We start from the raw sequence: 25,492 nt of genomic DNA, 5'->3' as shown, positions 1-25,492 counted from the left end.
CCTCTTCCTTGTTCCAAACAGGCATTGGAAACTGTTTACTTTTTTACTGTTTTCTTGCAACCATTTCTTTTCCACACAACTTCAGAGGGCCGTCTGCTGCCCTCTGATACCTCCTGAGACTTCAGGGGTTCACTCTTCTGTTCCCCACACTCTGCAGTGTGCCGGCAACGTCACTTTTTTTCTCTTTTCTCTCCTCTCTAAATCCTTAGAAACTGTCTCCAAAAGAGTATGCTATCTGCCTGAATCCTGCTCCCTCCCCAAATTCCTCAATAGTAGGATGCTAAACAAAAAAGATTACAGTAAACAAGTGACAAGGGTTCTGTCTGTTCCTCCTGTGGAGTAATATTTTTGTAGCCCTCCTCCTCAGTTTGTAATATGGCCTGCTGCTGCTACTCAATATTATTTCCCTTCAAAATGCCCTCTGTCTGGCCTCTGTTACTGCAAATTGAGTGAAGGTTCAGCCACCAGCAATGGACCAGTAGATGGAGAGATAGACAGTAGCTATCCAAAGGCGAGGGGCTAATCAGGTTAGAGCTTGTAAGGGTGATGTTGTGAAAATCTTTGTGCTGTTTGAGAAACAATTTCGAAACACAGACCGCATCTCATTGCTGTTGTAACCTTAGCAACTCTTATAAATCATATAAGTTATCCAGTAAAGACTCCCCTAAACCTAGATAATTCATTTAAAACTGAACATTGATTAACATCTGTTTTTTTTTCCATAAAGACCGTAGAGGAAAGTCCAAATGAAGATAGCAACCCTAGTTTAAATGAATTACAGTAATGTTTTTACCTGTAACAAAAAATAAGTCATTAACAATTTGTAGAATTACAATTCTGATTACTAGTAACTTGATTACTCTTAATCATGATTTAGATTATAATTAAAGATGACATGTATTACATTAATGAAGTGAATCATATAAAATATCTTCTTATGCCAATACATACATATGGCTTCATTCTTTTCTCATTTATACTGGTATGAAACTAGAATTACTACTGATTCTCACCAACATGAGAGGAGTATCAGGATTTGAGTTTATTGGCATAGTCAAGTTTTCAGATAGCAACATGCAATAGAAATTACAATGGAGGATGTATACTTCTCATAATAATAATTCTTTCTGCAGCATTTGATAAATTGACCACAGTATATTGTTCTGCTTTGGAGACCTAGCAAGGGTTAATATGATTACTCCTGCACTGAGTGAGATCCTTCCTTTCAGGCCACATTATGAATATGCTGGGCAACGTCTTGTCTCCAACAGACCACTTGACAGACTCTATTTGATCACTTATCTTGTTCTTTTTATAGTGAAGCTGCTAGGAGAGGTCATGAGACATTGTCTCAACAGTCAGCAATATGCACATGACACCAGGCTCTATTTTACTTGCAGTGCTGATAGCAATATTACTTAACTATTCTGGTGCCTGGCCAAGATTAGCAAGTGGATGAAAGGCAGCTGGCTGAAGCTAAACCAAATCAAGATGATTTTGATGGAACGAGGGACACCTTTTGAAGAGCTGGAAAACAGTGTAGCATCTTAGGTTTTTGAAGGAGTCTGTTCTCTGGGAATTCTCTTAGGCTCCTCATTCCTTCTGGACATGCACAGAGTTAAGTTTGCCATCTGTGGCTGGTAATAAGGCTTACACCCCTTGCTTTCTGTTACTGACCTGGCAAGTGATCCATGCCTTTGCAGCTTCCAGACTTTAGGAATTAGTACACTACTGTTAAAGCTCTACCTAATCCAAAATACAGCAGCCCACCTCAGCAGCAACGGCTGCTAAGAACACATCACCCTTGTGCTCTGCTTGCTACATTGACTCCCCATAGGACATTAAGTAAATTTAAAGATGACAAATGTGATTTTAAGGCCCTCCAGATGTTTAACTAAACCACTTAAAAGAGTGATGCCTCTTGCTAAGGAAACACAAGTTTCTTCCAGAGTTATGCCCTACAGAAAAGAAGAAACTACCAACAAATTGCTCTTGTGAGGGTGGGGAAACAGAGCTTTCTTGGCATCTGACCCAAGACTCAGACCAGAGGAGGTAAGGATGACCACAGACCTTACTGCCTTTATAATGAGTATGAAATTCACTCCTTTAGCTTTGCCTTTCCACAACATCAGCAACATGTAAGAAAAGAGGAAGAGGAGAAGCTCTTCATGCACACACTAAAAAATATTCTTGCAACCTCTTGGGGAGGAGGAAGAAGAATTCTCATCCACCTCTTAAGCTCTTTCTTATTTCCAGTTTGTTTCGGGGCATATTCAGATACTAAAGTGATGGGTGGGTGCTAGAGAAGAACCGAATAGAGAACACTGGAAGAGTTTTCTCCAAGTATATTATATTTCAATTTGAGTTCAAGGTCTACAAATTGGGTGCTGCTTCTCATCTGAATCTAGTCTGCATTAGAACTAATCTTAAACTTCTTTACATAATACATTAAATTACTATGTAAGAAATCATTAAAACAATCAGTTGTTACTCACGGTAAAATGCCACCAGGAAATTAAGTTTAAAGTAGGTATTTTAATAGACCATGTAATTCAGCGCTGGAGCTTTATTTTATGGAAAGATGGTGTCTCATTAAATGTTTGAGAAAATGTATTAAAATAAGGAAAAAAGAGTTAAGGGGCACATTATATAAGACTTTTCTTAAATAAACTATTATGTAATTGGACCAGTGCTGCAGTCCTTACTCAAGGAAAATTAGCATTTTGACATGAAGTTAGTTGTTTAGTTTTAAAATATATATATTTAGATTTAAAAATAATAGAATGATAGATGTGAGAACATAGAGAAAAGAGGGAGTTAATATTTTAATACTAATTTGTGATTTGATTTTATTTGTTAAAAAAATAGAGATATACATAAGTGATTGCTTATATGGTGACATACTGTTTGCCTGTAAAATGTAATGAACACAAATATACAGAAATGCCTTGCTCTGAGAGTCTTACAATCTAAAACTAGACCAAATGCATGGCATAAGTAGAAAGATAGACATTAATAGTATGGAATCCGTAGTGGTAAGGGGTGTCACATGCCCAACAGGAATAAGATGTTAACAAAACCCATGTTTCCTGTTACAACATTAAACAGTTAAGTGTGATTTTGTGACAAGTTATTGCTAACTTACTGCCATTTTAACAGCTATCATTAAACATCTTTTTAACTTTTTAATAAAAAGACAGGAAAAGAAGAAAAAACAGTGGAAGCATTTACAACTTAAAAAGTGAAGTAAGTCTTTCATTGTAACCGTTTCCTTGTTCCATTTCTCTTCAGTGTCTTTTATGGTTGGAAATCTCCGGTTGATAGTCTTTAGATAGTATTAAACATGGTATTAACTGCACTTTTTTGTGGAGAAATAGCAAAAAGTTACTTTAGTTGATCCTGAGCTGCTGCTGCTGTGCTGTTCAAGTATGGTCCTGGTTCCTTTAAGGGAAAACATGGTGAACTCACATATGAGGGGAGATTAAGAATAGCAAAGATAGAAACTGTAGCTTCTTTCTCTGGTGCTGACTTTCTATTGCAACCTCACTGCTGGGGAAACACAGGCACAGCACATGGTCTTATTGTCACTCTGAGATCTGGCAATCTTTTACCAGCTTTGGGCTGTTCAAGGCATTGTTTTTAGCTTGCCTTTCTTGTTCACAGGTTCACAGCAGTGTTGCAAAGTTGTGTTGCTCAGCTAAGGCAGAGTCTCATTAGACAGAAGATGAGAAATAGAAAAAAGGGAGAAATAAGGTGGGAAAGAACATGACACATTAGGAAGGGTATGCTGGCAGGAACCAAAGACTGGTATCCTAGGTGGTGGTCAGGAGTCAGCCAATTCTGGGGTGGGGAAGGAGAGGGCAGAGGAGCGTATAGGATAGTGGTTATAGGTGCTGGAACTAGGGGTGCTGGGGGTACTGCAGCACCCCTGGGCTTGAAGTGGTTTCCATTATACACAGGGTTTACAGTTTGATTCAATGGCTCTCAGCGCCCCCACTAGAAAAGTTGTTCCAGTACCTTTGATAGTGGTGCCATCTGTTCCCACTATGGCTTGGTCTTGTCAAGGCATGTTTCAGGTTCAGAACGATGAAGGCCCCATGGTGGTGTGATGCATCCCAGAAGATGATGTGGGCAGCAGCAACCATGATGGTGAAGCTTGCTCCTTCTTCCACTGTTCTCATTTAGTAGCCCTCCACATAAAGAGTGTCCAAGAAGAGGTGGTCACTCCTCCCATTAAAGTGAACAAATTTAACACATCGTGGTGATTTCAACTATAAACATTTCTTTCCATTTCTAGAATCTTTTATCTTATTGTTTTGCAACCCGTGACTTTAGCAGGAATCTGGAAGACCCTTGGATAGTTGTGGGAAACAATGCTCTCTTTGTTCTTTAGATTTACTTACACATGCAAAATTTTACAAACTAACAGTGTCTTCACTCTTTTTCACTTGTATTCTCACAAAGTTATCCATGATACATTTAGATAAGATGTTCATGTTCTGAATACTGTAATCCAACCCTGCCTCCAAAAAGTTCTAAATTACACATTTATAATTATCCATGAAAAATATACATTTTATTTTCCTTCAAAAGTTATTTCCTTTGTTTTATGTCTTTACCTTTGCCCTGTCAGTCCAGTGCACATAACACACCATATTAGTCAAGAGTGCTTAAATTGGAGCTCAGTCAGATGTTTACCTCTTTTCAGATGTGTTGATTTTTAGTCACTCCGAGCTATTAGCTTTTTTTAGTTTATTCCTTTCTCAGAGAACTAGTAGATAGTGTGAATCAAGCTTTCCTAAAATCCAGGAATGGAAAGGTGCAGGTCATAATCAGTGGTGGAAATCTCCTAGAAAACTCATGAAGACAGGTCAAAGTGATTTAGCTTGGAAAATAATCATTTTGAGTTTTCTTGCTTTCACATGACCATTTATTTTTTAGTCCAACATCACATTTGATTTCCTAAGATACTGTGAAACAATCTTACTTACTTGACTGCACAGAAGCATAAACAGTATTTACTGTAGGCCCAGTATTTTTAAACTTGCATTATTGGAATGTTTATTTTCAGTTTATAACTTTCCATTTGAAGGTTTTGAAAGTATAGTCATGTGTGTTTCAACCATCTCACGTGAGCTTTCTTCATGAGCTGACCTGACGGCACTTGAAACTGATATACTAACTTGACGTTTCAGTATTTTCATTATCCGCCTCTTGTATCCTTTACATGCAAAGAAATAGATGAAAGGATCCAGGCAGCAGTTAAAATTCATCAGAAACACAGTGTAATGGAGGGACTTCTGGAAGGTTTGCTGTTCACTGCACAAAGGATTATATTGAAGCTTCTTGATCATGTGTTGGATAATTGCAATGTGATAAGGAGTAAAACAGATGACAAACACAACAATTACAAAAATGATTGTGTTGATGGCCTTTTTGTTTATCCCTGATTTTTCAGTTAATGGGTTTTCCTTAGCAGTTTGAAAAAGTTTGCAACTAATTTGAGAATAACAAAATAGTATAATTCCAAGGGGAATGATGTACCCTATTAAACAGGCAGCAAGAAGTATCCATGGTAGATGTGGAATTTTTTCAAAGTTTGGATATTCCATGCATGTAGTCCTTTCTCCTTCCTTGTTTGACATGGACTGTATGAGCAATGGAAGTGTTTGGCTAAATACAAGAAACCAGACAAATATACAAATATACTTGGCATGTTTAATTCTTCTGATTTTGTTGTATCGAAAAGGGTGGACTACGGCAAAAAACCTGTCAATACTCAAGCAAGTCATAAAGTTTACACCTGCGTATGTGTTGATATAAAATATGAGAGCAGTTAGTCTGCAAAGTGTTTCTCCAAATGGCCAATGAAATCCTAGTGCATAGTATGCTATTCGTGTAGGCAAGGCAGTAGTAAAAAGAATGTCTGAGAGGACAAGATTTGTGGAATAGAGGGTAGTAGAGTTGATTTTTTTTCTGTTTTTAAAAATGACAACGAGGGCTAGTCCATTTCCAAACACACCAAGAATTAAAATAAAGCTGTAAAACACAGGCAGTAAGATCCTTGCTGTATTTTGATGTTCATACAGGTCGCAGGAGTTTGTCTGAGGAGTTGTAAAAGCTGTGGTGACAGTGACCATTTTCACAACTGGTGTTTCTGGAGGAAATGCCATAGCTCTACAAAAAAGAAAAAAAACAAAAGGGAACATTTTGTAATAAATATAGACAAACTTCTTCCCCCTAGCAGCAGCCAACTGATCTTGCATCAGGCCCACATTGTAAAACCTGAAAGGATACTTGATTATGATGAAATTGTTTGTTTTTTTAAGGTGGTTTAAAAAAAGTTCGGCTCTCTTGCTTTGATAAAAGAAAACAAAACCATGCAGAAAGCAAAACTTGGGTGAATTGGGGAATTCCTGGGTTAGAAGAATATCTTTTTGTGGAAAATAAATGTTTGAGGTTAGAGAGAGAACTTTTAAAGAAGCCTGGGGGGGGGGGGGGAAGGGAAGCCCTCAGTTTTGTTTAAAAGTAAAATGACACATAATCATGTGAAGTCACCAAAGGTCAAATAACTACAGAAACCTTTTAAAAGTTGTTTCTGTGAATTTTAGGGAGTTTTTATTTGTTTTTTGTTTCTTTTTAATTTGCTAATAGGTTCTGGCAGTGATATGAAATTTGTGACTTATTTAACATGTAACTAGAACTTAATTTATAGAGACCTGGCCTTTTCAATATTAGTATTGCCTATAACAATTGAACTGAAACCTTCCAAACTCATTTAACTCTAGAACGAAAAGGTTGTTTTCTGCGACGTAGTCCAAGTATAGTTGATTTCAAATGGTTACTCACAATGTCACTGAAGCTGCTTTTCAGTGGTTCTTGGAACAGTGTGTAATCTAGGTATAATATATCATACTTGTTGACTAAATGGGAATACAGCAAATTCAGAATAGCTTTAAATATATTTTTAAAAATATGAGAGGACATGATTGACCTAGCAGGCCTTTGGGACTCAAAGTCTGCAACTCTTGATTTTCGGGGCCTATAAATATAAAAGCTAATGTAATAGAATTATAGAAATTAGAGATGGAAAAGACCTATAACATCATTCAATTCATCTCCTTGTGAATGCAGAACGTGCCCTATGATGCTTTTCTAGTGCTTTGTTTAGTCTAATTGTAAATGACCTAAGTGATGGGGCTTCCACCATTTCTCTCTGAGAGACTGATCCACAAGAATTTTCTCTTGCCATGCAGACTAAAGTTTCTTAAAGTTTTCTTGTTCCACCTAAGTGTACCACCCAAAATAATTCCTCTCCCTCCTTGGTACCACTACCCTTAAAATATGTGTGTACTTTTGCTATGTTCCTCGTTAGTTGTTGCTTAGTGAAATTATGCATGACATTATAGCTCAGTTTTTTAAAGCAGATTTCATTGTGTAAAGCACTAGAAGATTGGTTTGCATTTTGAGGCTATTGCTAGTGAGATTTAAAAATACAAACCAACTCTAATTTAATGGAGCCACCTTTATGTGAACACGCATTACTCAGGAGTGATCTGATTATTATAACTCATTCCCTTCCTCTCCTTTACCCCTTTTTGTCAGTCTATAACCCCTATGTGTCATGCCTGAATTTAGTTTAAAAGCGCTTCAAGAACGGTGCCTGTCTCCATTTCCATGAAGTGCGTAGCACACTTTTCTCAGTGTAGTAATAATAATAATAATAATTATTAATAAAAGGGTTTGAAAGTTAGTCATAAAGACCACAGTCCCCTTCACACTTTCTTTGTATCCACTCAAGGCTGGCTGTTGGGGCCTACAAATGCCTTGGCCACAGGATATAATTGACTTATGGGGAGTAGTGTTGCTGGCGGTGTTAGAACTTTCACAAGCTCTGTCCTGGCCAGCTTCCAGTAGCTGAGACAGCTCTTATGTTGAGAAGCCAGTGTGACCTCGCGGGGCAGACTGTTCAAGACTGAGAAACCGTTCCCAGAGAGTAATCATCAGTGATTCACCGTCAAGCTGGAAGGGCATAACGAGTGGAGTCGCACAGGGATTGGTCCTGGGTCCAGTACTGTTCAATATTTTCATTAGTGATGTAGATAATGGCATAGAGAGTACACTTATAAAGTTTGTGGATGATACCAAGGTGGGAGGGGTTGCAAGTGCTTTGGAGGTATTGTGTGTCCCCTTTGAGGTACTATTCAGTACACAACATTTAAAAACAATTTCAGACTTCTGTGTTTGAATAAATACATTATATAGAAAATATCAAAACACATTTCTAAAATGTTCCAGATTATTAGTTTTACAACGTACAGTTTCCTTCCATTAAGATGCAGAAGAATTAAAAGATTGATATTCTTCACTCTGACTCTTTGATCAGAATGTCCTATTTATTTCAAGTTGGTCACAATTCAGTTTACTTAAACACCTCTACCCCGATATAACGCTGTCCTCGGGAGCCAAAAAATCTTACCGCATTATAAGTGAAACCGTGTTATATCGAACATGCTTTGATCCTCTGGAGTGTGCAGCCCCGCCCCCCCCGGAGCGCTGCTTTACCGCGTTCTATCCGAATTCGTGTTATATTGGGTCACGTTATATCGGGGTAGAGGTGTAGTACATACTGTATCATAGTATTAGTCTGGTCACTGAGTCCTGGCTCGATTAGCAGCAGTTTATACAGTTCTCCATAAAGAATAAATTTGTAGATGTGTGGATCACATATTTCAGATCTTAAATTAAGCTATAAACATCTCCATATAGTTCCTAATGTCAAGATAGATATATTAAGTTAGATCATCTTTGAGAGAGACTCTTCCAGGTAATATATCAGCTCCGTAGTTGTGCTATTACAGAAGACTATGTGAGAGAGAATGGTCAGACAGCTGGTACTGATAAATATTACTGGTAAGCAGTGGCAGCTTTTTCTTGAAGATTCATCATAAAATATGTACCAGATATCAGAGATCAGAATATTTCATTCTGGGTTGGAATTAAAATCGGAAATGGATTTTTATATCTTGATTAAGATACTTGGCTAGAGCTTTTCTGGGGTTGAGTTTGCCCTGTTTGAGCCTAGGGATTGCTGAGTCCTTTCTAGTAATAAACTTGAAGTAATAGCTTCTTCATGCTTTCAGTGGAGAGCCTAATTTGAATTTGTGTAAGTAAGCTTCAAAGTAAGCTTTGAATAGGAAAACCTGGTGTAAAGTAATGTCCATTATTTAGTGTTCATGAAAGCAAACTTACAGACATTAGTGGTTTGGTTATGAAAAAGCACTTGCTAAGAATTGCTGTATAATTATATTTCTGACTATAATTTTATTTGAATTGGTTATGGATCATTCAGAGCATTTTGGCATGGTGTGAGTGGTCATTTAATAATGCATTTATGTTCATGAGGATTGCCCTGATTTCCTTTCCTACTTCTTCTCTCCTCTTGATGTTATAAAATTCCCTTGTTGCAAAAAAGGTATCTATCTAATCTCCTGGGTGCTTCTAAAAGCATTTAAATACAGGAAACTGGTGTTTCTTATTTCCGTCTCTTGTATTTGATCTTTTCTGGCCACATCTTCACCATCCCACTATGGTACCCCTCTTCCACCCAGCTCTCCCTCAAGTAACTAGACATTACCCATTGCAAAAGAATATATAAAATCCTTAACTTGTGATAATCAAGCCCATTGCAGTATGGCAACAAACTAAAATATATTCAGGGAATAATTATGTGTCCTACTTTTTATTCTTGAGGAATTGTGGGATTTGTACTCTTGATGTAATAATCAAAAATGAAGAGTCCGGCTGAAAACAAATTGATAAATATTTCTAATATACAGAGTATATACTATGCAAATACATATAACTGCAATATAGAAAAAACGTAGTAGTTTTTTCCTAGTGAAAATATTGTTTTTTGCTAAGCAAGAATAGACATTCATAAATTGTATCTGTAGCCTTTATTAAAATATAAATTTGAAATATAAATATGTGACTGCTGCTGCTATGTTACAGTGTAATATTACTTGCATTCTTATGCTGAACTGAAGCTGTTAGTACTCTGTTATTGCTCAGATATCAGGCTGATGTGCCTGGTATAAAAACATAGATATACACAGAGAGAATCTTGGCTGGATTGGTCTTCCCTTTTCTTGCTAACACTGGACTGGCAACCATTAAGGGGAAACTTACTTCTTAGAGGAAGGTGTCTACAGTATTATTAATTAGTCCAAGAGTGATCTTTCCCTGTTCCTTGATATCCAGGCTGCCGTCTGTTTTTTGGCAGTAATCATTATTGTTTAGCTCATTATGTGACTAGAGTTCATGACTCCTTCTCCCAAACCTCTATTACAATCCACTAGGTGGTAGAAAAGGGCAGTAGTGTTCTACATGTTCTTGCCTGAACAAAAGTGGAGCAGATCACTTCTTCAGTGTTCCAAGCCTCAGCCTAAATAAGCAGTTACTTGACTCCCACACCTTGGTATGATTGCATTGTACTCCCATTGAGCCCCTAGTTCAATTCAGCACTGTGCACTGAATTGGTGATTTACCCCAACGACTTTGTCTGTCATATTTCAGAGTAGCAGCCGTGTTAGTCTGTATCCGCAAAAAGAACAGGAGTACTTGTGACACCTTAGAGACTAACAAATTTATTTGAGCATAAGCTTTCATGGACTACAGCCCACTTCTTCAGATGCATAGAATGGAACATATAGTAAGGAGATATATATACATACAGAACATGAAAAGGTGGAAGTAGCCGTATCAACTCTAAGCGGCTAATTAATTAAGATGCGCTATAATCAGCAGGAGGAAAAAAAAACTTTTGTAGTGAGAATCAAGATGGGCCATTGCAGACAGTTGGCAAGAGGTGTGAAGATATTTAACATGGGGACATAGATTCAATCTGTGTAACTCAGAATGGGCTGAGTCATTACACAGATTGAATCTATTTTGCCATGTTAAGTATCTTCACACCTCTTGTCAGCTATCTGCAATGGCCCATCTTGATTCTCACTACAAAAGTTTTTTTTCCCTCCTGCTGATTATAGTGCATCTTAATTAATTAGCCGCTTAGAATTGATATGGCTACTTCCACCTTTTCATGTTCTGTATGTATATATATCTCCTTACTATATGTTCCATTCTATGCATCTGAAGAAGTGGGCGGTAGCCCACGAAAGCTTATGCTCAAATAAATTTGTTAGTCTCTAAGGTGCCACAAGTATTCCTGTTCTTTTTGTCTGTCATAAATCATGATATATCTTTAAGCAACCTCCAACAACTGCTACTGGAATGCTTTTACTTAATTATATTGTTAAACCAAATGTCCCCCTCATGTCACCTATGTTGAAATAGTTCTTCCCTGTGGTTAATTTTTTAAGAAAATAATAGAGATGAACTCTGGTTTTACAAACTGTGTTGTACCTTATTAGAAAGATGTATCAAGAAAACTGTATCAGAGAATTTCAGCAACCACTTTGATGCCCTTGACATATCAATGGTTTGCTTCCTTGCTCTGCATATTAGGCTGATAAATGTGAATAGAACTTTAATTGTTTGTCAGTGTTACACATGCATGAACTGTCGATTCTCAATTTTTAATCATGCTTTTCTTGTCAAATTAATTTAATGTAGAGGTTTGAAAAACATAACTATTAAGTTAGCACTTTAGAACACACTGTCCGAATTCCTAGAATACAAAATGGATATTTCATGCTACTGGAAGTCATATTCTTTTTCCAGTATAGTGAAGAAAGTTATAGTGATATGGTTGTTTTGATTTAGTTTTGTCTGAATGAGACAATACATGGGAATGGGTATATGCGGGTGCATTGTGGGCTGCAAATAATTTGATTGCATTGATTCATAGATTAATAGATTTTAAGGCCAGAAAGGAACATTTAATAATGTATTATAACCTCCTGTATAACACAGGCCATGGAATTATACCAGTTACCTCTGTATTGATCACAATAACTTGTGTTTGACAAAAGGATATCTTCCAAAAAGCAGGGCTTTGGAGCAGAGCCCGGAGCTGGAGCGCGGAGCAGCTCCGGAGCAGTGGAGCTGCATGTTTTTGCCTGGAGCTGGAGCGGAGCCGGAGCACAGCTCCAAAGCCCTGCGAAAAAGGCATCCATTCTTGGTTTGAAGATTTCAGGAGATGGAGAATCCACCACTTTGTTTAGTATTTTGTTCTAGTGATTAATCTCCCTTGCTCTTTCAAAATGTGAGCCTTATTTCTAATTTAAATTTGTCTGGATTTAACTTCCAGCCATTGGTTTTTGTTGTGCATTTCTCCACTAGATTAAAGAGCCCTTTAGTACCTTATTTTCTCTCCCTGAAGATACTTATGCACGATAATCAAGTCACTTCTCAGTCTTCTCTTTGATAAACTAAACAGATTGAGCTTTTTAAGTCTGTGACTGTAAGGCAGCCCTCAAATCATTTTTGGCTCTTTTCTGCACCCTCTCCAATTTTTCAATATCCTTTTAAAAATATGGACATCAGATTTGGACACAGTATTCCAATGTTGGTCTCACGGTTGCTGTATAAAGAGGTAAAAATCACCTCCCTAGTTACCCCCTTACTTATTCATCCAAGGATTGCATTAACCCTTTTTGCCACAAAATCACACTGGGAGATCATGTTGAGTTGCTTGTCCACTATGAGCCCTAATTCCTTTTCAGAATCGCTGTTGCCCACGAAAGCTTATGCTCAAATAAGTTTGTTAGTCTCTAAGGTGCCACAAGTACTCCTGTTCTTTTTGCTGATACAGACTAACACGCTGCTACTCTGAAGCCCCCCATTCTGTAGGTATGGCCTGCATTCCTTGTTCCTAGATATATGACCTTACATTTGGCTGTATTAAAATGCATTTTGTTTGATTGGATCCAGTTTACCAAATTATCCACATCGCTCTGTATGAGTGTCATCTGTAAATTTTATCAGCAGTGATTCTGCATTTATTTTGAGATCATTGGTAAAAATGTTCACTAGCATCAGACCTAGAACTGATCCCTGTAGAAACCCATTAGAAACCCCACCATTTGATGATATTAAAAAGCTACTTTTTGAGATCTGTCAGTTAGCCAATTCTTAATCTATTTAACGAGCGCTTTATTGATGTTGTATAGTGTTAATATTTTAATTAGAATGCCATGCCATACTAAGATGCCTTACAAAAGTATAAGGCCTAGTCTGCACTTAAAATTTAGATTGACAGATTTACATCACTCTGAGGTGTGAACAGATCTAATCCCCAGCATAGCCAAGGTTAGGTCAGTGGAAGAGTGCAAGAATTACAGCGACGGGAAAATCCCTCCTTTCACTGTAGGAAGCATCCACATTACAGTGCCGTAGCTATGCTGCTATAGTGCCTGTAATGTAGACATGGCTTAAGTATATGATATCTGTGCAGTTACCATCATTTATCCCAGACTGAAATCTGGTTTATTTGACAAGCACTATTTTCCATAAAACCATGTTGACTGGCATTCATTATATTAATGTCCTTCAATTCATTATTAATTGACTGTCATATCAGCTTTTCCATTCTTTTGCCCAGGATTGATGTCAAACTCACCAGCTTATGACCCAGGTCATCCTGCTTGCCCTTTTCAAATATTAGCATAACATTAGCACTCTTTCACTGAATTAGACAGTTGTTACTAAATTATAATGTAATATTTTGTTCTATATTTCTATTGTAACACCCAGAGGTCCTGGTCAGGATAAGATCCCCATTGTGCTATTTCTATATAAAAAAAGCCATGACTTCTGCCTTTAGAAGTTTGTAATTCAAAATCCCTGATCCTGCAAGCACTTATGCAAACGATTAACTATACACATGCATGTAGTCCCGTTAAATTCAGTGGAACTGTTCATGTTCATAATATTAAATATATGTGTAAGTATTTGCAGGATTGAGGCCTTAGATTGTATACATTTGGACTGTATACAAGAGATGCAACTATTTCTCCCCCATACTGGCCTAGCTGACTGAATTTTTATTTTTGTTCTCTCTTTTTGCTATAATATGGATGAATGAAAATAATCTACTATCTATCTTCTCACCAGGGTATGGCATGTGTAAATGGCTACAACCACATATAAAACATTATCCACAAATTGAAGTGATCTGTGCATCGTTTTGTCTTTATAATTTTTATTGTTTGGAGGAGAGTAAGCATTATAAGAGTGGAAGGACAATTGTTATTTACTCTGTATATAAGACTGGTTTATTTATTCTAATATGGCACACGTAATATTTATTTAACAAAAAGGCAAGGAATAATAATAATTTATTTTATAATTGGTTAAAAAGAGAATAGAAGGGGGTGAGAGGAAGGGAGAGAGTCTGTTGGCTTGACTCCAATGATCTGTGGTTTGAGATTTGTCAGGAGACCTTTTTCAGTATGGCGCTTTAATGATTAGACACTGTAGTGATGTGGGATTTTTGTTTTGTTTTTTGTTTTAATTAATATATTGCTCTTATCCTTATGAAATTTCTTAATTTGTCTGCTTCTTGCAAGGGTGACTTAAGTTGCAGGAAAAGTTGAGAGAAAAGTTTTGGGATTTGGTGGCAGTCTTAGCACTATATTGAAGACAGAGAAGAAATAATATGAAAGGTTTGAGTATATTTATTTAACCTTTGTCAACATGATGGATTTCTTTTCTTCCTTCCCTCCCCGACCTAGGTTGAGGGACTCTCACCTCACACCCCATTTTAGCCTCGGCCATCTTTTTTAGATCAGCCATTTTTGCTGATCAAAATATATTAGTTTTAACAAAGTTATGAATGTTAGAAATTTGCATGCTAAATGAGTGCAAGAGAACATTTTAGGAGAGAGATTGGTGTGCATTAGCAGTTTGGAAAATGTGCAAGGTTTCAAAAAAGATTGAGGGGCTGCAGGAAGGCTTGCCCTAGACTATCCTGCCTTTTTCTAACACCCCAGCCTTCTTATGTAGTGTTTTGAATATATTATATTGATTTCAAATTTCTCAGGGCTGTTGAGCTGTGCCCAAAATACAGTGATATGTCTAGATCCAGTGAAATTTGAACTCTGACTGAGGAGTGGATCCCTAAGTTGCTGCCTGGGCATGGTAAGCAGGTCCATAGCCACCTTTTGGGCCTTGTACTCTGTGTTTTGTGAGGGAGTTTTGAGGCCAGTCCCTGGACCCATCCTTTCAACAGAGGCTTCAACGCAGATCTTGTAAGCAATACACCAGAACATTGATTGAGTATATGCTCCTTGAAGTACACGTTAATTAATAGTGCCATTGAAGAAGTACACACACAAAGAGCACCAGTACACTAGTTACAAGATATGTGTTTTGCTTCCAGGGAGTGCACATTCATGCAGATTATTTGAGAGTTGTTTCTCTTAAAATGCTTCTAGGAAATAAATGCAAAACACTATGTTAACAGAACACTAATGTTGCACAGTTAGAATAAAAAGTAAGAAAATGCAAAAGTTAGGGTTACCATAGTAAAGATAACTCTACTCTCTTGGAAATATGTACTGTAGTATCTTCTATTCCTGTTTTTCCATATTTAAAATTTTAAATTATGATATTGTTAAATGCTTAACGGTACTCAGGATGTGAAAAATGGCTGAGTTGGTGTTTCTGTAGGAAATTTATCATATTTATTTTAAGTGTACATTGGCTAATATTTTATGACAGTAGTCTTTTGCATTCTAAAGTAATAGAAACTTCAATAAAATTAGTGTAAACAAAAGGGGAAGAACAGAAGTACTGCTTGTTCAACAAGCTAATGAAGGTGCTGTAAGATGTCTAATGTCTACAGCCTAGTTATTGGTCATGTACCATTCCCCTTTTATATTTAGAAATAAAATCCAAATCTTTGCTTGGACAAAAAACATGTTGGAAAGGAAATAAATTTCATTTCAGCTTCCAAAGGTAACTTATAAACCACTAGTGCATAAAAGATTTAAATAAGTCTGAAAAGTCCTGGCATCGTCTGGGGAGGGGGGAGAGAGCACAAGCCCCAGTGGTTTCTCATACGCACATCCCATTTCGTTGTTGCAGGAAAGATGCCTGTAGTAGTGGGGACAGTGGGCATTAAAGGCATAGGAACTTATCTGTTGCATAGTGTGGATCATTTGCTGTTCCACAAAGAGCTAGCTGGTTACATGGTGCTGGCGCGCCTTGTTTTCAGTGATTATATTGGATTAAGACAGCTTTAAAAATATATTAAATACTTCACTTTTGCATGTAAACAAGTGATGCTCTGTGATTGTGACTAAGGGGAGAGTAGTGTGTGTGGTCTGGCTGAATGGGGGAGAAGGTGCCCACTTAACGAATTTCTCTTTCTGCATGTGGTCTATGTGGGTTATGAAAAATGTGCGAGTACTCTGGTGTAACATCTATAGTTGTTAGGACGATTTAGTGCTTAGACCAAGCTGATGTCGAGACAACTAAACTCCTTTCACTTACTTGCTTAAAATTTTTAAACTGAATAAGGAAAGAACCAAAAAATGTAGCATGGGAAAAATTCTGAAATAACACTCCTAAAATCAAGTAACATTTCAAATGGCAACTTGTGTTTTAGCACTGAAAGCACTCTGCCTGATAATTAATACATTATTGATGTGTAACCTGTCCTGGTGCAGTCTCTGTTTAATCTGTTTTATTTATTAAAAGCTACATAACTGTAATGACTGTCTGGTAAAGAACAGTCTCTCTATTCAAAGGGAACTGATTAAAGTGCTAGCAATATGAACTGTTGGGTTAATAATCAATGTAGCTACCAAAGCTCACCTTTTCTGATCTTTTTACTGTCCATGTGCTCAAAGATTTGTGGGTTGGCTTTGTTTTGTTTGAAAAGTTAAATGAGAATTAAGAGTTGCTAAATTTGAAAAATGTTATTATTTTTTATGTTCCACTGCAGTATAAAAAGTTATCAGTCTATCAGTAGGGGGTATTTTTAAAAATCAAATAGCCGGTAACATTGCATTAACTTCAGCATATGAAGATATTTTGGGGCAAAAAGTGTAAGCAATTGCATTTTGGAAAAAGGAGTAACTATACAGAAAAAGCTTTGAAAAGACAATACATGTCAAAAGATGAAGGAGAGATTCTTACATGCATCTTGGCAAATTATCATTACTATATTATTTTTAAGTATGAGTAGAGTTGTGATTGAGAAGAAGTTGGGTTGAGAATAGCCTAAAAATTGTTTCATAGCTTGTAGTATCACAAATATTTCCAGGCTATCTGCTGCCGCAGTACAAGTGTGCTTTCAGAAACTCTCAAACTATTGAAGTATCTTACCAGGTTCATTGAGTGACTTATGCAAAGAGAGAGAGAGAGATTTTAACTTAGAAATATGAAGTCTTTTTTTGACACATTGAAATATTTACTGAAAAATATTTTCTTCCACATTAGTCTCTACATTAGTATGGTTTAAGCTACATTATTTTGCAAAAACTCCATCCTAATGCAGCAATGAACTTTTGCATTTTGTTTTTCAAAAGGCTATATTATAAATAAAACATTTTAATTCAACCTGTTTATCATTAAAAAATAACTGATAGTCTCTCTATTGTAACTTGCCTGAGTAAACTGTCTTAGTGGCATAGAATTTCTCCTGTTGACATTTCTCTCTCTCACCCAAAAAGAATATATCTATCCTGCCCTGAGAAAATTCAGTACAATACAAGAATACATTAACTTTCTGGAATTGTTTGTTGTATTTCAGTTAAAACAGCAAATTATTTGTTAGTACTTACATATCAGTGGCTTTTTAGATCCTCTGTGCAGTAATTGTATATGGCAGTGTAGTTTAACTATGAATGTTTCCCCTTTGCTCATTGTTTTTAAGAGTGATTACGTGAGACTGTCCTTTTATGGAGTGGTGATATTTTTTTTCCCCCTTGTACTTGAAGTATTTTTTCTGTACTCTGATGTTGATTCGCTACCTGAGTTGTTAAGGGAAGTGAAAGCACCTCTCTATTTGAGGTGTCTTTCTGCTTCTTTTTAAATTGATCTATTCAAAAAAGAGATTAACTAGAAACAAAAAGCCCCTAGAAGTTATGTATCACTAACTTCCATAGAAGGGACTTTACCAAGATTTTTGCTTAGTTGAATCTTTAACCAACTAAAAATTCCAGAAAGAAAAACTTTTTATGTTACTTTCAAAAGAATGAATGCATATTAAATTTGTGTGTGGCAAAGAGCTTTGTACTTAAGAATCAGTGCTTATTTAAAAATGTTTTGCAGATTATTCAACTAAATGATATGGTGATAGGTAGTATATAAAACTAGTACTCTCAGTGGTCCATGTTCATACCATCAATGCTTCGAGATCATAGAGAGCAGATTTTTAGAAAGATATTCTTTGAAACTATCTATAGTAGAGTAGACAAGGTGGGTGAGGAAATAGCCTTTATTGGGCCAACTTCTGTTGGTGAGAAACACAAGCTTTTGAGCTACAAAGAGCTCTTCTTCAGGTGTATCTTGAAAACTTGTCTCTCTCATCAACAGAAGTTGGTCCAGTAAAAGATATTACCTCGCCCACGTTGTGTCTCTAATATCCTGGGACCGACACAGCTACAACACTACATGTAGTAGAGCAGTGGTTTTCAAACTTTTTTCAGTTGAAGAAAATTGTTGATGCCCACGACCCAACGGAGCTGGGGATGAAGGGTTTGGGGTGTGGGAGGAGCTCAGTGCTGGGGGAGAGGGTTGGGATATGGGGGTAAGGGCTGCGGGGTTGGAGCCAGGAATGAGGGGTTCAGGATGTGGGAGGGGGCTCTGGGCTGGGGCAGGGGGTTGGGGTGCAGGAGGGGGTCAGGGCTCTGGGCTGGGGCCAGGGATGAGAGGTTTGGGATACAGGAGGGGGTTCCGGGTTTCAGGGGGGGCTCAGAGCTGGGGGTGCTAGAGGGGGTCAGGGCTCTGGGCTGGGGGTGCAGACTCAGGGGTGGGGCCGGGGATGAGAGGTTTGTGGTGCAGGAAGGGGCTCCGGGTTGGGGGGGGGCTGAGGATTGGGGCACAGGCTTGGGGCGTGGGCTTATCTTGGGCGGCTCCTGGTCACTGACACAGCAGGGGTGCTAAGGCAGGCTTCCTGCCTGTCTTGGCATCGCAGACCGCGCTGCACCCCGGAAGTAGCCAGCAGCAGGTCCAGCTCCTAGGCGGAGGCATGCAAGTGACTCCACATGGCTCTCGCCTGCAGGCACCGCCCCCCCTCGCTCCCAGCTCCCATTGTGCCAGGAGACGGTGCTCGGGGCGGGGGCAGTGTGTGGAGCCCTGTGGCTCCCTGTCTAGGAGCCGGACCTGCTGCTGGCTGCTTCCGGGGTGCAGCGCGGTGTCGGAACAGGTAGGGCCTAGCCTGTCTTAGCCAGGCAACACCACCGATGGGACTTTTAATGGCCCGGTCGGCAGTGCTGACCAGAGCTGCCGCGACCCAGTGCCTTACAGTATGCGACCCAGTACTGGGTCACGACCCGCAGTTTGAAAACCACTGTAGTAGAGTAAGCATTCTAGTCATTCTAGGGACTGTGCCTTCTCATTAAGTTTGCAGAGCGCTTATTGTACTTTGATCACTACTGCAATACAAATAATAAATAACAACACAGGTACACCTCTACACCGATATAACGCTGTCCTCGGGAGCCAAAAAATCTTACCGCGTCATAGGTGAAATAGCATTATATCGAACTTGCTTTGATCCTCTGGCGTGCGCAGCCCCGCCCCCCCCCCCCCGAGCACTGCTTTACCACGTTTTATCCGAATTCGTGTTATATTGGGTCGCGTTATATTGAGGTAGAGGTGTATAAGATACACATGTCAAAAGTGCCACAAATAATTAAATTGTAAAAAATTAAAACTGATCCCAAAAAATTGGCTTTATTGGAATGCATTAGGAAGCATGAAAGGAATGGTGTTTCAGAATTTTATGATAAGCTATTGTCACCTGGTATAACTTTTTTTTTTTTTTTTTTTTTCCAATAGCTAAATCATCTACTTGCTAACAAAGTTATTGAGATCAATGACAGGTGGAAAATCCTGTCACTTGCTTTTACAACTGTGATCTAGAATTACCTGGGATTTTCCCCAGAAACTCCTACTGATCAGTTCTGCAAAAACTGGGCTGTGTTTAGTGGCCTGATTTAGTGACCTGGTTTTAAAATCTGAGTGAGTATGCATAGTTAGGAAGTAGATTACTAAAAGGTCTGATCCTTTAAGATACTGAATGCTTCCTCAGTGATGCTGAGCCCCCTCAGATCCATGGAGCTGAGTAGTTGGTTAGGCCTTTCAGCACCTCATTAGATCAGGCCCTTGTGGTGTATTTCTGTTCCAGCACCAGATTCAGAAGAGCTTTGGGATGATATATCTTTTTTCTTTTTCTTTGTGAGGGCGGGGATGGAGGAGTTAAGCTGCGTCATTACATGCTTTACCATAGAATAGAATTCATTTCTATGAGGAATTGAGAGAGAAAGTAATGTTTGAAGGGAAATTACACAAATTACACGTGACTAGACAAAGCAATACTGCCACGCTATTCTGTGCCCAGCAGTAAAAATACTTAGTTCGCCATCAGAAATTTCTAAATATGAAGTCTGGGTGTGATACTTGAGCGAGGACTGACTGTCTTTTTGTCCTGCGTTTGTACAGCTTCTTAGCACAGTGGGTCCCAGCGCAGGATAAATAATAATGTCAAAAGAATTAGATTAACTGTCCTTCTCAAGGTTGCTTTTGCCATTGAAAATGTCACCAAAATGGCCCCTCCCCTTTTCTCATACCTGATCTGATACCATCATGCATATCTTTGATAAATTGGATTACTAGAATGTACTTTCTTGGGCCGCACAGAAAGCTTATCCAGGGTCCTCAGCTAGCACAATGTGGCAATATGGTAATTGTTGGGGTGAAGGGACAGTGCTGGAGTTCTTCACTACTTGGTTTTTGTTATTATGCCACTTCTATCACTGCAGTATCTGACTGCCAGTTCCAGAGTTAGGACATTGAAACAAGAAGGTAAAAGTCTGTCAAATAGGGTTTCATCTCCATTTGTACACATAAGCATCACAGACCTGGTCAAGCACCCTTTTGTGGCCGCTCACTAGGCTGCTGTGAGGGAATTCAACCACTGGACCCAGTGTGTTTTAAGCCTCTGGAGTCTGAGCCAAGTCCGGGCACTCCCCCTGTCATGGGGACTTTAGGCATACTCTTAGGGTGCAGATCCTCCTGAAAACTGAAACCTTGCAGTCCAGTTGCCTAGCTCCTGTCGCTAGTGTTGACCCATGAGGTTCTCCCTGAGCTCAGACCTCCTCTCCCACAACTCCAGCTGTGTGGATGTTCTGAATCGAACAGGTTAAGTCTTGAAAGGGGCATGTGCTGATTGTAACACATAACTCACAGACCACCATTGCTCTTTAATAGCACAAGAAAAACACAGAGCTATACAAAAATAAACCCTACACACGTTCCCTGCCTCAGTTTCCTCATCATTCTAGAGCATTCAGAAGATGGTCCCAATTTAATGACCTTCTGTATTGACAGCCCTGTACCACTACCCCTTGGAATTTCTGTCCAGCGTGGCGGTATAGAGACAATGGAGAAGACAGCCAGCTCCCAGTTTGCAGTCTGATAAAGACGCATACAGAGAGCTCAGGCAGAATTCGTAAGTTGTACAGACAGATTTCCCAAATCATCATTGTAGGTTGCTTGTTTGTTTGGGGGTTTTGGTATGTAGGAGGGTTGCATGTAAGCTGAAGTGCTTATGTGTTCTTAGGGAAGGCAAGATCTAAGAAATACACTTTGTATTTTGAGCAGTTGTGGTACTTCTGTCTACCTACTGACTTATAAAGGCCTCATCATTTTAATATTTGAGCACCTCACAGGCATTAGTGAATTTATCCTCATAGTGCCTCTGTGAGGTAGGGGAAGTATCATTATCACCCTTTTGCAGAAAGAACTGAGGCACAGAGCTATGAAGTGATTTGCCCAAGGTCACACATGGAATTTGTTGTAGAGACAGGAATAGAACCCAGGTCTCCTGAGTCCTAGTCTAGGGCCATAACTGTGAGGCAATCCTTCCTCCCAAGATCAGGTCCTCTCCTTTGAGGAAGAGTTATATAGTCTGGGGCCAGTTCCTGAGTGATTCCTATCTCGTGTATAGGTGAGCTTCACTCTTCTGGGAACAGTTCCATTATCCTGAGGATCCCAGTGGGTGAGCTAGTCTTTAGGTTTTCTGGATTCTACTTAGCATTTTCAGAATAAGGACTGACCCCTTAAGCTCAACATGGTGCTCTGTGGGCAGTCAGCAGAGAGCAGAGCATTGAGGTGATTTGCTCTTGGTAACTTGTGTTACTTAGGAGGCGTAGTGTTGCATTTTGCATTAACTGCAGTTTTCTCAGGGCTCTTGCTCTCAAGCCCAAATAAATTTAATTAACATTAATGTTGTTTTATCTTATGTTTCTGCATGGCACTCTGTAGACAGTACAGTACAGACCCGTTTACGCACGAATCAGCTTAACGCGTGGTAGTGTCATGCCTCCCAGTGCTACCTATTTAACACGTGAGACTCGTTAACACGTGGTACAGGAACTTCCGGTAGTGCTACAGATTTACTCACTAACTCACTGACATAGAAATCGACAGGAAATGCGGAGCGGAAACGTGTTGTACGTCTTTACTGCCGACGGAGTGGAAGCGCTGCCGCGGCAAAGGACCCTGCAGTGCTTCAAGGTCCCTGTCCCTTTTGCCCCCCCTCGGCCGCCAACGGGGGGGTGGCAAAGGGAGCAGCTACCCCGGGGCTGGCTATTTAATAGGCCCCGGGGCTTTGGATGCCGCTGCCGCAGCAACGGCGTCGGGAACCCCAGGCCCTTTACATCACCACGGGAACCCCGGGCGGCATGGACCAGGCAGTCTGGAAGGGCTGGCTGGGGGATGCTGACCCTAGCCCCGCCCCTTCCACCCCAGGCCCTGCCCCTTCCGGGGGCCAGAGCCGCCCCCACCCCTTACAGGTAAGTGTCCTGCGTTACTTTCACCTCTGTAGTAATAATAATCTTTTTATTAGATTACACATTTGAATTTATATTCTTGCAAAGCGCTGTTAATAGATAGGCCTGCAGTATTTGGGACGCTGTGAATACATATGTAATCCTAGATAATTATACGTGTGTATATATAGATATCTTAAGATATTTCAGCATGGCCCTCTTAACCCGCGGTCCGTTAACATGCGGTCGTGACGGCTTGACTCCCGACAGCTGTGCGTAAACGGGTCTGTACTGTATGTACTAAAGAAAAATGTGTAGTAGTTAGTAATAGCAGTAGTATAATGGGTTATTCCAAGTGAAATCACTTAAGGGTTATTTCTGCAGACTTTACTCCCACAAAACTTCCATTAACTACAGGGAAGATTTTTGCAGATGTACCTCTGCAGGATCAGCTCCCTAATCTTTACTTTATCGGCTGTAAAACCAGATCTCTTTTCCCAAACTGCACTGACATTTGCTAATTTTAAAAGTATTTAATTTTCAACTGTTTTAATTTTTTTTAAATTTTGAGTATTGTCTTTCTCTCTTGAGGAAAAGGATAGGTAGGAGTGCCCAACTGATCTTTTCTATATCAGCTCATAGTTTATACACCTCTGCATTACAGAATCTCCTGGGTTTTGTTTTTCTGTGTTCCATACAAAATAGATCCAGTCACTTTAAACTTTTAGGCTATGAAAACCCTCCTTTTCATTTGTTTAAATAAATAACACCAATAACATAACATGTATAACATATTGCTTTTCTTTTAAACCTTTGCTATGTTTATTTTGCAATGAGGGTACCGAAATTGAATGTACTTTTCTAAGTGATGATCGTGTAAATGTAGAGCATTGTGTTACAGTAGGTCTGTGGCCTGGATATGTTATCCGTGTGGCATGTTCAAAAAGTTTGTTCTGTTCATATTCAGATTCTAAGCTTTCACTTTTTTGAAAATGTAAGTTTCTAGCCCCCATGGCTGCAAAGGTAATGATCCAAATCAGAACAGAACATAAACTCAGTTTGTAGATAGTCTGAAACTTTGGCTTTGAGAAATTGTCACAACCACTCTCCCATCCTCCCCCCAAACTCCCAATTTATCTGATTGTGGTATTGACTCTAAATTCTAATGATGACACCTGAAAGGTCAGCATAAATTATTTTATAGCTGATTATTTTGTGGATAGAATGGGGTAGGGGCTGTGAATGAATCCACTTGGGAGGGGGTTTAGAAATTACTGCAGGAAAGGAAATGTAGAGGGAAGAAAGGAGAGACACAAAGACAGAAAAGAGGGAAAGAAAATGAAGATGGTGAAGGAGGAGAAGGAAAGGCCAGAAACAGAAGTGGTCCTAAAGGAGAGCATGTTTTCCCACTGAGTGATATTGACTGGGATAATACCTTATTGAACAATTACATTAATTCAAAGTTTTAGGATCCAGTCCTGTAATTTACAAGGTGTGGGCGGATTGTTGTGCCTGTAAGGATTGAAGTGGACACAGACATCTACTTGTGTGTTATAAATTTCAGGATCCGGGCCTTAGTCAGCTATAAATACCATATTCAACCTTTGATTCATGTGCTCAACTCCCATTGACATCTTTGGAAGAACAGCTGTAGATCAATGAAAGTGTATAGTCCTAAATGTATGCCCAAACCATATAACATAATTAAAAGTGCAGAATATGTCCCTTTACACAAAATGAGTTTGATACCCCTGATTCAGAGTGAGTTTAAACGATTTCTGTATTGGTCTGTATCTGCACTGAGCTGTTCACAATGTCAGGATTTTGCTTCTCTGAGAAACTGAACTTCATTCAGAACCCATCTCAAGTCCAGATTGGTATAAGTAGGAGGTATGGATTGAAACTAAATAAAATAAAGTTTTAGAGTAAATATCAGAAGTTCTAACAATGGGAGTAGTCTCCCAATGAAATTGTATAACATCTGTGTTTTGAACATTTGAAATGGAGCTGACCAAGGCAGTCAAAAATGTAGGAACCAATCCTTTATTGTTAATGAGATGAGTGAATAGGCCTTTTCAATCTCACATTGCTGTGAAGGTCATCCTCTCTATTTAAAATAAACATGTATTACTTAACCAAAAAGACAGACAATGCAATAGTTGGTTGCTAAACTCTGATGGCAACTAAAGTGAAGAAATATTGAGGTAGTCAGTTATGGTATTGTGTGAAAATTACGTTTGCTGTTGTGGCAAACGTTTTAAAAAACACAACCCGAGTTTGCTGTAGATCTTCTAATGGATTGATATTAGCTATTGTGTCTGTTATAAGGAATTGAACAGTCGAGTGCAGGAAAGTTGATTCTACTCTCTGTTGCACTGGATTAGGTTGAGGTAACTCCACTGAATTTCAGTGGAATTAATCTGACATAAAACTAGTGTTACAGAGTGGAGTTAGAAATGAATAAAACTGGGCATGATAAAAGTACAGAACATGATGGTGTAAAGAAAGTAAATCAGAAGCTC

At 38.9% G+C, this 25,492-nt stretch overlaps 2 protein-coding genes across 3 annotated transcripts in view; one reads left to right on the top strand and one right to left on the bottom strand.

Moving 5' to 3' along the window:
- Window positions 1-25,492, top strand: part of UBAC2 (UBA domain containing 2) — a 149,145-nt gene that overhangs the window by 59,900 nt on the left and 63,753 nt on the right. The gene's annotated exons all lie outside the window — the stretch shown is intronic.
- Window positions 1,573-17,864, bottom strand: GPR183 (G protein-coupled receptor 183). 2 transcript variants are annotated; one of them, XR_004644050.1, is made up of 3 exons: window positions 17,757-17,864; window positions 4,018-6,177; window positions 1,573-3,697 (listed from the first exon to the last, which is right to left on the bottom strand). XR_004644050.1 is itself a non-coding variant. In XM_034758218.1 (2 exons), exon 2 carries the CDS (start codon window positions 6,171-6,173, stop codon window positions 5,073-5,075), a length of 1,101 nt encoding a protein of 366 aa, XP_034614109.1. In that variant the 5' UTR covers window positions 6,174-6,177; window positions 17,757-17,864; the 3' UTR covers window positions 1,573-5,072. The 2 variants fall into 2 exon arrangements, 1 of the variants encoding a protein (XP_034614109.1); XM_034758218.1 differs by having other exon boundaries at window positions 1,573-6,177.

The sequence above is a fragment of the Trachemys scripta genome, chromosome 1 (assembly GCF_013100865.1).
Source record: "Trachemys scripta elegans isolate TJP31775 chromosome 1, CAS_Tse_1.0, whole genome shotgun sequence".
Classification (NCBI taxonomy): domain Eukaryota; kingdom Metazoa; phylum Chordata; order Testudines; family Emydidae; genus Trachemys; species Trachemys scripta.
This window is presented reverse-complemented; position numbering and strand designations above follow the sequence as displayed.